The following is a 10,297-nucleotide window of genomic DNA, read 5'->3' on the forward strand; positions in this document are numbered from 1 at the left end:
TTTATATATATTATTTATTTATTATAAGTTTAATTAAATATTAGTTTACATATTCAATGGGTCTTAAAAATTCTTTTTAAAAAACATTATCTTATGCATTTAGTGAATTTATTCATTTAATAAATAATTTTATTTATTTAAGAGATTATTCATTTATCAAACATTTAATTATCAAAGTTTTACTGTATTTAAATACCATATTATTATTATCTTGCAAGTGTTTTTTGTTTTCCACTAACCAACTATATAACCTGTGGTGAGGCCCCACCCAACCCCAAAAAAAAAAAAAATATATATATATATATATATATATATATATATATATATATATATATATATATATATATATATATATATATATATATATAACTTTAATTTTTGTGGCAGTTTAGGTAACTACTGTTTGTTTGACAATAATTACAATAATCCAGAATCCAAATCTTCAATTTTCAATATATACAGTGTGATATATATCTTCAATGGTAAGTGTGATTTTGACATTATTATTTTTTAAAAATTGATATTAATATAAACTTTTTTGATGGTAAATATCAATATTAATATTAATGTCAAATTTTATAATTAACGCCCCAATTAAAAGTATAATTATCAAATTATAAATATTATTAAAAATGATAATATCCACTTTACTAATTAAGAAGTACATTTATAATAATTTAAGTATCAAATGATGATGAATCCTGCTTATTTATATTTATATCAATTAAAAATTTAAAATAATATCAATAAATGGTGTGAGTTTATTAACTTTATGATAATAGAATCAACTCTCAGAATTTAAATTGGATTATCAAAATTTATTATTGCCATTGAAATGGTCAAAAAGTACTCTTATACCATATTTTGGCAATGACCATGTCAATGGCATATGCCAATGGTCTATGCTATTAATGATGCTCACTTTTAATACTTAATTAGATTTATGTTTAACAATTGTAGCAAAAAAAATATGGTTAATAAAATATTCTCTTCCAACTTAACATATATCAAATTTTTTATCCAATAACATGATAAAATAATTAATATAACAAAAAATTTAAAAAAGAGAAAGGATTTATATAATAAATTATGTGTCATACATATTCATTAAGTTTGATTTACAACTTAAATTAAAACCTCCGTAATTTGATTTAGAAAAACTTCACACCAAAATCCAATTAAAAAAAAAAAATGATGTGGCAGATATGAAGATGAAAAAAAGTGGGACCCAATATTCAGTGGGTCCAACCAACCAACAAAACCTATAATAGAAACGAGTGTGAAGGAGGAGAGAGTAACGAGGATAAGCGAATTAAATCCTAATAAAAAAGATAAGGCGAACACCCAACACTTCCTGGTTCACCCACATCTCTGCAGCACACCACCAACAATGACTTCCCTGCAAAATTCAACCTCAATTAATCAAACCCTCTTCCTCAATTCCTTCCCTCAGGTTTGTCATTTTTGCTTTCTTACTCTTTTTATTTTATTTTTATTTTTTATCTCTTTCTGTCTATCTTTCATTGTTGTATTGTTGTTTTGAGAATTTGGGATTTTCATTTGGTGGGTTCAGTTGCAGAAGCACCATGCTACTTTCTCTTTCTGTAGAAGGAGGTTTTCACTTCTTGTTAGGTCCCAGCAAGCATCACCACCACCTCCATCATCAACATGCTCTTCTTCTCAAGGTCACTCTCATTTTTCTCTTCTGGGTTTTGTGTTACATTGCTAACTATTAACTATGAATCATTTTGATGTGCAAATTGTACAATTGGTTTTGCATTTGCAACTACATTTCAGCATAAGCTATATCTTTCATAGCAAATTGGGCAGACCATTTATTTTAGTTTCATAATTTTGGATGATTCACCTTTTTATTCAGTAACATTGTTTTCTCACAGGTAATTTCTATTTTATTGCTTGACATCTTGGTGGTAAATTAAAATATTATCTGAATGTGAACCCAAATGTACAGGAAAGGCAATCATATCTGGAAGTGACTGTTTCTTGATTAATTAGTATTAGTGCTGGGAACTTTATCCGTACTTCCCATGGCATATTTGTTTTGGTGAATGCAGATTATCACCTTTCCATTTTATTTGAACTTTTTTTTCTAGTATTTAATCTTTTTGAAACATTTTTTTTCCAATTTAACTGCTAACAAAGTGGCATTTCCATTTTATTTGAACTTTTTCTTCATGTATTTAATCTTTTTGAAACATTTTGTTCGAATTTAACTGCTAACAAAGGAGCATTTCTTATGACCTTGACTGACATATACCATCTGCTAATGTTGCTAAGAGATAATTATGCATTGCTTCCTCTGCCTTTTCACATCTCCAGGTTGATAACTGCTGCGTCCTCAAAGCAGTTATTGAATACTCTATCAATTATATTCTTTTAATTTTTAGTTTATCCTCGGCAGATAGACCTGGGAGACGCCAAGTCCTTGCTGCAGGCATAATTGCCTCTTGGGTTTCTCTGGTTAATCAAAATTCTGTATCATGTAAGAAACACTAGTAGCCCTACATATTGGATATAATTTACTTCTTTGATTGTTTTGTTAGCAAGAAAGTGAAAATAAAAAAGGGAACTTTTTCCCAAGTTTGATTTCGAAGATTTCTGTCTCCATGGAAGCAATGCCAACTATTTTGTGTGGTGCCTTTATTTCCTTGAATAATGATAACTGACATCCTAAGAAGACACCCTTGATATGGCTCAGTTGCTGCAGAAAATAAAAAGGGATTTATGTCGGTATTGGACAAGAAGGATGGATACTCGTTTCTCTATCCGTTTGGGTGGCAGGTGTGTGATTTGTCGGCTTTATTTTGTATCTTTATGTGTGTGGCTAGTGTTATATATCCTTTATTAGTTTATGGATTTGTATATTGTTAGACACTTGAGAATTTTGATACTCTTTACTAAGTGCTTTGTCTGGGGATTGACAGGAAGTAGTCATTGATGGCCAAGACAAGGTATTTAAGGATGTCATTGAACCATTAGAAAATGTCAGTGTGAATTTGATTCCAACAAACAAGCAAGACATTCGAGAATTTGGACCCCCAAAAGAGGTTAGCAATATAAACTGCAGTTGCATCACGGGCATGTTTAACATAATCAAGATGAAGGAAAAAAAAAAAGTATTTTAATTCAATTTTTGTGTCTAGATTCTTTTAGCATCGATGGGAAGAGTTTTTTTATTTTTTACTCATGCTACTCGATCATGATAGGTTGCTGAAACTTTAATCAAGAAGGTTCTGGCTCCTCCTAACCAGAAAACAAAGCTCATCAATGCAACCGAGGTTTGATTTTATATATCCTTGTATTGAATAAAGCATCATGCATCTCAGTTTTTGGTGCTTTTAAATAGACACTGCTCATAGAAAATTGAATAACATAATCTCTGTCTCGAGTTAAGTTTTGTAGCGATTGGAAAGTGATGGGATTATTTGTCGACTAATTGCATGACTTCTTTGCTTAACTTTTTGGGTGTCAAAATCAACAGCCGCATATCTCAACTGGTTTAGACAAGTTAATATCTCTCTTTACTAATTCATGTTGTCACTCATATGAACATTCGGTGAAAAAAAATCTATGTGACAGTAATAGTCCTGTAGGTTTGGATATATTACAATATACACCAGCTACCTTCTTTTTATAGTTTATGCATCTTTTCTCATTTTTCATCTATGCCAGTTCACATAAGGACATGTTAAACAATTGTTTCAATGGTGCAGCATGACGTTGATGGGAAAGCGTATTACACATTTGAGTTCGTTGCTCAAGCTCCAAATTATACTCGTCATGCGCTCAGCACAATCTCTATTGGCAACGGTATGAAATTTAGAATTCTATTTGCATTGGAAACACATTCTTTTATAATGCTTGTTGTCCCTTTGCATTAGCTAATTTAAATTTACATGAAAATTTCTGTTTCTGGCATTGTGACTGCCAACATTCCTTGCAGGTAAGTTTTACACTTTGACAACAGGGGCCAATGAAAGGAGGTGGGGTAAGATGCAAGACAAATTGCAGTCCATCGTGGATTCCTTCAAAATTTTCAATGTTTGATCTTTGATGTGCTTATTATTTGATTCCCTTCCGTTCTCTGATTAGGTAGTCTTTACTCTTTGATCCGAGCACCATTGTACACTTTCCAGATACGAGGCTCTATCTTTTGTCTCTTTGCTTGTGTTCTTTATCTAGTCGTTCCTTCTGCTTTTGGTTTCTTATCTTCATTTTTCTTTTTCCCTCTTTCTTTTCCATTTTTTTTTTCCTCCTTTTTTGAAAGCGATTGTGGGTGAGTAGGAGGTAGGGGTGGGAAATGAATTTCACACTGATTCAACTTGGAAGATGATCTATCCATGTAAAAAATTGCCTATTAGGCCATTGCTTATTCAAATATGAACGACCAGCGTATTTCAGTGCAAGCCACCGTTCATCATCCCTCCTGTGCCAGAGGTGCTTTTATTATTACTTAATTTTTTTGGAATGAAAATCTTCGTCAAGGCGAAAAATAAATCCAATTCTTCGTCATGTTGTAATATGATTTTTCTTGTCAAGTAAATCAGTATTGTTAACCAAAGCGTCCAAAGCCAGAATGTCTTATCCGAACTCAACCCGTGAGCCGAAAATAGTTCATCTTTGAGAAGACTGACCCATAATTCCTACCAACCTCTAAATTGGATCTACAAAATTCCCATATGAATAAACCGATTCGCACTCCAGGCAGTGGATAATCAAAAATCAAATAAAGCCATCCATGCATTGGTTCAACGGTTAAGCGATCTAAAAGTAATTGCGTATGATAATGTACTTCAACAGATTCAAATTTATTCCTAAAACTTGTCTAACCTTTAATTTTCAGAGACCAGTTAATTATGGAGGCGTCGAAGTTTAAAAGCAGAAAAATAGCAAATCACACGAAATCAAGGCAAAAGATTGAATGGTAAACATAACATATAACAAGTAATTAAATCCTAATCCACATCTCCATTGCCAAAGTTGAAAAGCAAACTTGATCCCCATTACATATTAAAGAAAACCAAAACAAAATCCAGTCCTAACAAAACTGTAACAGTAAGAATCAAATCCCTTTGTGGTCCTGAAATAGATGCCGCACAGTAGCTTAGATAATGCCAATCTTGTTTGCCACATCCAAGGCATCATGGTCAGTTGTCAACCTAACATATGCCTTCTTCGTTCCATCAGGCCTACAGAGAACAAATAAAATTTAGACTTAGGAAACAACCCACGTCCCAAAGATATAAATGACTTAATGATCAATGAATTACTTTTACTAAGGATAAACATGTTCAAATTTTTCCTAAATTGCATAAAAATCGACATAATCATCACAAGGTGCAATTAATTAAATGGTGCCGCATTACCATTCTTGATAGGGCTCTTATCAAGGTCAAATAGGGTAATAAACAGCATCTTACAGCTACACAGTTGCAAGCTAACAAAACTTATTGCGAGTTACACCGGTTGTGGAAAACAAATTTACCTGATCAAAGTATTCACTTTCTTTGTCTCAATATCATACATCTTCTTCACTGCATCTTTGATCTTTTTCTTGTCGGCACGGATGTCAACAATGAAAACCAAGGTGTTGTTGTCCTCAATCTTTTTCATAGCAGACTCAGTGGTAAGTGGATACTTGAGAATTTGATAATGGTCCAACTTATTCCTTGGTGGTGCACTGATGCGAGGATATTTGGGGTTCCTTTCCTTCTTCAAGGTCCTTGGCCGATGAAAAGTGACCGAGGTGCGGATCTTCTTTGCTTTCTTTTTGAATGTTTGGCCAGATTTAATGGCCTTGGCAGTCTTCAAGGCTTGACCCTTTGGGTCATTCTTTTTTGTGCTGTCAGCTGCAAGAGGTGGAGAGATAAGTCCAATGTAGGAAAATTCATTAGTAAAAATATAAAAAATGAAGCCAATAAGATCATGCCTGCCTGACATTACAATGTTGAGCCATAAATCAAACATCTTTCACTCAGCTCTTTGACAAAATAATGGACATCATAGATTTGACATTTGACAGAAAAAAATTTTAAAGTTGGAAAGCTAATGTAAAAATTTTGTATTCAAGCTCTCCACCAAAACAACACTGAAGTCAAAGAATTATTGAGGTTCCTTGCAACAAAAAGAACATGAAAATTTAACAAATGAAATAAAACTACCGTATAACAAAAAAATTGACCTTCCTGAATTTTAAAGGCCCTATAGGCATCACTTTTAGAATTGTGGTGCTCAGATAAGTAAGTCAACAAAATGCCCATAAACATACAGTTGGAGCCAATTAGAATGGATTGAAATTCAATTATTTTAGTTCTGAAGAATTTATAAATAAAGGGTTTTTCACTGCCAAAGTGAGTCACTCGAAAATTTAACCCACATAAATGTTCGACCAAAACCAAAAAATAAAAAAAGGAGGCAAAAATGAACATACACAGCAAGTAACCAAGATAAACTATTATTTAGCAACTGAAAACAATTTCCTTTTTCTTTTTGGGTATTCAATTGAATAGTTTTCAAGTTAAACCAACTAGACTATGTTAAGACTGACCAAGAACACGCATATTCAACCAAGCTTCAGTTTCACTTACAATACAAATAAAATGCAAAACCCGTTTCAGATTATAGGTTAACAAAGCAAAAACCACAAGTAAAAAGGCCAAAAAATTGAACTCAGGAAATATATTCAAATTAAATGAAATGCACAAGTTCGAGAGTAAAAATATTGGATTTACCTTTAGGTGCCATTGCTCAAAACTTTACCTGAAGCACTCCAATCTGCAACGCGAAATACGAAAGCATAAATATTCAATACAGAAACAGAAAACAAAACAGGGATTAAAAAAATAAAAAAGAAGCTCATTTTCGAATCCTATTTGCAGATCCAAATTCAATTTGAAAAAAAAAAAACCATAAAGAAAAGGAATTACTGAGAGAGATTAACGATGTGTTGCAGAGGAAGAGAGGAGAAAGAAATGGGGAGGTACCTGAGACGAATGGCTGCTGCGGCCGACGAAGTAGGGTTTTGGAGTAGAGAAGACACCATTATAATTGTGGGGCTTAATATATATATTCTCCGAATTAGTTATTCAGCCCCCTTTTTGTTGGATTTTGGGCCCAGTTTGCTAAGAAACTGGATTAAACTTGGGTTTTATGATGTACGGTGTTTTAGGCCCATTACTTTTGATGGGTAAACTGTATTAACTTTTTTTTTTTTTTAAACAAAAAAATAAAAGAAATAGAATTGCTATTTTGAAAATGTAATTGGAAAAAACCACGTATTTAGAGAGAAAAAAAAAAAAAAAAGTAATCCATTGCATATATAGAAGTGGGATGAAGATGGTTTGTCTCGATTCCTATACGAATTATTTTAACTTACACTTTCTCTTAAAATGCATTTTTTTTTCTTTCACTTAGTTATTTTTGTTTTTTTTTTTAATGTTTTTAAATGATATAACATCACATTAAATAGCGATAGAAAAAAAAAGAAAAAAAAAAAAGAGGTGTATTAAATTCTGTAAAAGTTGAACATGTTATGCTAGGTAGAGTTATATTTTATAGAAAGTTAGAATACCAACAAATTTTTACCACGGTTTGGAAATAATTTTTATAACAATTTAATTTTATCTTTTTCAATTTAGAAGGACTTCATTGACCAAAAACAAAATAATCAAAGTAGAGAAGGCATATTTTTCTGGTGTATGTGTTACGTAATTATGTTACAGCATATAACAAGAAAATGGACATTGTTTATTCAAAACCAACAACTGGAAAAAATAAAAAAATAAAAAGAAGAAAAAAAGCTAAAGCATTTAAGTTTTTAACCTTCGCCATAAGAAAATAAAAAAAAGGTATTTAACCGTCATTCATCAACAATTTATGTCAACCTCAATGAAATCAACCAACAAGAAAAAAATTTCACTTAAAGAATAAATATATGCACCGTTGAAATGTATAAATAAGATGCTATTCATTATAGGACCATAAAATTTGGTAAAATTCGAGATTAAAAAAAATTCCCTCTGTTTTTTTACTAACATATGACTTAATTGAAATTGAATTGTACTTTACTTTGAAAAGTACTTAAAGTGAGAGAGTAAGTTGAGTGAAAAATGAAAATAAGGTTTATCTATACAAAATATTTTAATGGGTAACTTTGAATGTTATATAGTATGTTGTCCGACGGCCTTTTGATTTAAAATATTTCAACTATAAATTAAAGACTATCAGATAACCTATCATTTTTTATATTGTCCAATAAAATTTCTTAACTTACTATATATTTTTGTTTAAAAAAAAAAAGGACATGTATAAAAATATATTTCTTATTACATATAGGAAATTGAATGACAAGGCTAACTGTAGGTGACTGAAAATGAATGGGATGGAATGTAATTTTTTGTAATATAGAATTATTAGATTATTTTTCCACATATCTATATCCCAAAGCAAGTGTTTAAAGTTTTGGGGCTTTAAATAATATAGTTTAATAATAATACTAAAATTATTAAAAATATTTATAAATTTTTTTATCAATGTGACAGATGATGTATCAATATTAAATTTGATTTTTTAAATTAATTAGTTTATTTAAAAATTTATTTTTTTATATTTAAATTATATAAATATATCAATTAATAATATTATAATAAATAAATTTAATGAAAATTGTTGACATTTTATGTGTCTTCTTTAATTATGGAAACTCTGTGATAGGTTTTATTTTTTTTAAATTTTTTTTATAGCAAACTCTGTAATAGTTAAGCATTTGAAATGAAATAATCAAATAGAAAACAAATTATAAAATAGCTTGTCTATCAAAGGTTATCTTGTTCATATTTAAGAAGGCCATTAATACGTGCTTATGAATCTTCTACATATTTTTAACTCATGTTTCGGGGGGGAAAAAAAAAATTATAAAATGGTTTATCTGTCAAAGGCTGTCCTGTTTCATAATATCCACCTTTCATCATCATTTGACCCATATTGAAACAAAATTTAAATAAAGAGAGAACAAACAAATTCCGATAAACAATATAAAATATTAAAATCAAGCTAATTAACATCAGCTTCAAATTAACACAACCGATTGAAGCATACAGATTAATTAATTGAAAGTAAAAGGCAGGATATATAATCATAATTAATTGAAAACAAAATATATGGCTTTGCCATAACAGGCTAAACAGCTTCTCAAAATGTTCCATCAAAACAAAAATAACTAAAGTCATGCCAAAACAGCTTCTCAAAATGGACCAACAAAACAAAACACAACAAAATTTATATCATAACATTTTTCTCCGTATTGATGGGTGGCTTCACGTAGACCGTACAGGATGGTTTTCATGCTCTCAATTAAGCTCTCGTATTTCCAAGGAAGACGTTGGTAAGAAATGTTTTAGACTGCAATGAAGCCTGCAGCAGCTTCAAGCCCTATACCAAACAGAAAATTTAAAAAAAAAAAAAAATCGATAATATTAACTATAATATTTATCAAAATTGGAGAAAAAGAAAACAAAAGAATAACTAATTTACTTATCGAAGGACGAGCATATATATGTATATATGTATAGTATTGAATATATATTATATTATATTATATATTTTTAAAAATTAAAATTCATCATCGGAAAAAAAAATACCACCTCAAAGCATATACCGTACTTTGTGATAAAATTAGTGACAACTAAAAATTTGATCATGAAAACTTCGCAAAAATATAACAATTTATATATACATATATATATATATATATATCTCTCTCTCTCTCTCTCTATATATATATATATATATACACACCTCATCCATTCCAATCTAACCACTTTCAACTCCAGGGAACCAACTTCTTTGACATTGAACTTATTTAGCAAAGTAATACTAGAAATGGTAGACATTGGCTCCACCACAAGATCATCCATCACCATAAGATGCCTGACCCTTTGCATTATCATTATTATTATTATTATTATTATTATTACTGTTATTTCTCGGCACAATAAACGACAGCGTTTGATTCATGTAGTTGTTGCAGCTAGGGCAAGCAGCAAGTGTATCATCGGCTACGTTCCGATGATAATTGGAACACGTGTACAACTTCCGGCTGGTACCAGAATCATCACCATATTCATGATGAGAAAGTAGGAGATGGAGTTGGGAAGTAACAGCAGAGAATGGAGCTTTTGTTTTCTAGAGGAAATCCTTGTTCTGGTTGGGTTGGATGTAGGTTTCCGTTGAGGTTTTCAATGCTGCTGTAGAGATTGCCTAGACAACCCACCATGCC

At 30.8% G+C, this 10,297-nt stretch overlaps 2 protein-coding genes across 5 annotated transcripts; one reads left to right on the top strand and one right to left on the bottom strand.

Moving 5' to 3' along the window:
• Positions 1 to 1,284: 1,284 nt before the first annotated feature.
• LOC107413542 (psbP-like protein 1, chloroplastic) lies at positions 1,285 to 4,229 on the top strand. Of its 3 annotated transcripts, none has more exons than XM_016021516.4 (8): positions 1,285 to 1,453; positions 1,574 to 1,685; positions 2,423 to 2,503; positions 2,720 to 2,802; positions 2,946 to 3,068; positions 3,228 to 3,299; positions 3,735 to 3,831; positions 3,965 to 4,229. In XM_016021516.4, the coding sequence occupies exons 1-8, from the start codon at positions 1,391 to 1,393 to the stop codon at positions 4,066 to 4,068; spliced, it is 735 nt and encodes a 244-aa protein (XP_015877002.3). In that variant the 5' UTR covers positions 1,285 to 1,390; the 3' UTR covers positions 4,069 to 4,229. The 3 variants fall into 3 exon arrangements, with proteins under 3 accessions (XP_015877002.3, XP_015877004.3, XP_060675709.1); XM_016021518.4 differs by having other exon boundaries at positions 1,580 to 1,685; XM_060819726.1 differs by having other exon boundaries at positions 1,285 to 1,452; positions 1,564 to 1,685.
• Positions 4,230 to 4,925: 696 nt separating this feature from the next.
• LOC107413543 (large ribosomal subunit protein uL23) lies at positions 4,926 to 7,092 on the bottom strand. 2 transcript variants are annotated; one of them, XM_016021520.4, is made up of 4 exons: positions 7,005 to 7,092; positions 6,753 to 6,795; positions 5,507 to 5,870; positions 4,926 to 5,210 (listed from the first exon to the last, which is right to left on the bottom strand). In XM_016021520.4, exons 2-4 carry the CDS (start codon positions 6,763 to 6,765, stop codon positions 5,126 to 5,128), a joined length of 462 nt encoding a protein of 153 aa, XP_015877006.1. In that variant the 5' UTR covers positions 6,766 to 6,795; positions 7,005 to 7,092; the 3' UTR covers positions 4,926 to 5,125. The 2 variants fall into 2 exon arrangements, with proteins under 2 accessions (XP_015877006.1, XP_015877007.1); XM_016021521.4 differs by lacking the exon at positions 7,005 to 7,092 and adding an exon at positions 6,948 to 6,972.
• Between the last annotated feature and the right edge of the window lie 3,205 nt (positions 7,093 to 10,297).

This window comes from Ziziphus jujuba, chromosome 8 (genome assembly GCF_031755915.1).
Source record: "Ziziphus jujuba cultivar Dongzao chromosome 8, ASM3175591v1".
Lineage (NCBI taxonomy): Eukaryota > Viridiplantae > Streptophyta > Magnoliopsida > Rosales > Rhamnaceae > Ziziphus > Ziziphus jujuba.

What these genes read in the sequence shown, in the direction of transcription:
- LOC107413543 (XM_016021520.4), bottom strand. An exon ending in AAAGTGAATACTTTGATCAG is followed by an intron (nt 5,211 to 5,506) that starts GTAAATTTGTTT and finishes TGTTCTCTGTAG; the next exon opens with GCCTGATGGAACGAAGAAGG.
- LOC107413542 (XM_060819726.1), top strand. Translation starts at nt 1,391, where the DNA reads ATGACTTCCCTGCAAAATTCAACCTCAATTAATCAAACCCTCTTCCTC. An exon ending in TAATCAAAATTCTGTATCAT is followed by an intron (nt 2,504 to 2,719) that starts GTAAGAAACACT and finishes GATATGGCTCAG; the next exon opens with TTGCTGCAGAAAATAAAAAG. An exon ending in AATTTGGACCCCCAAAAGAG is followed by an intron (nt 3,069 to 3,227) that starts GTTAGCAATATA and finishes CGATCATGATAG; the next exon opens with GTTGCTGAAACTTTAATCAA.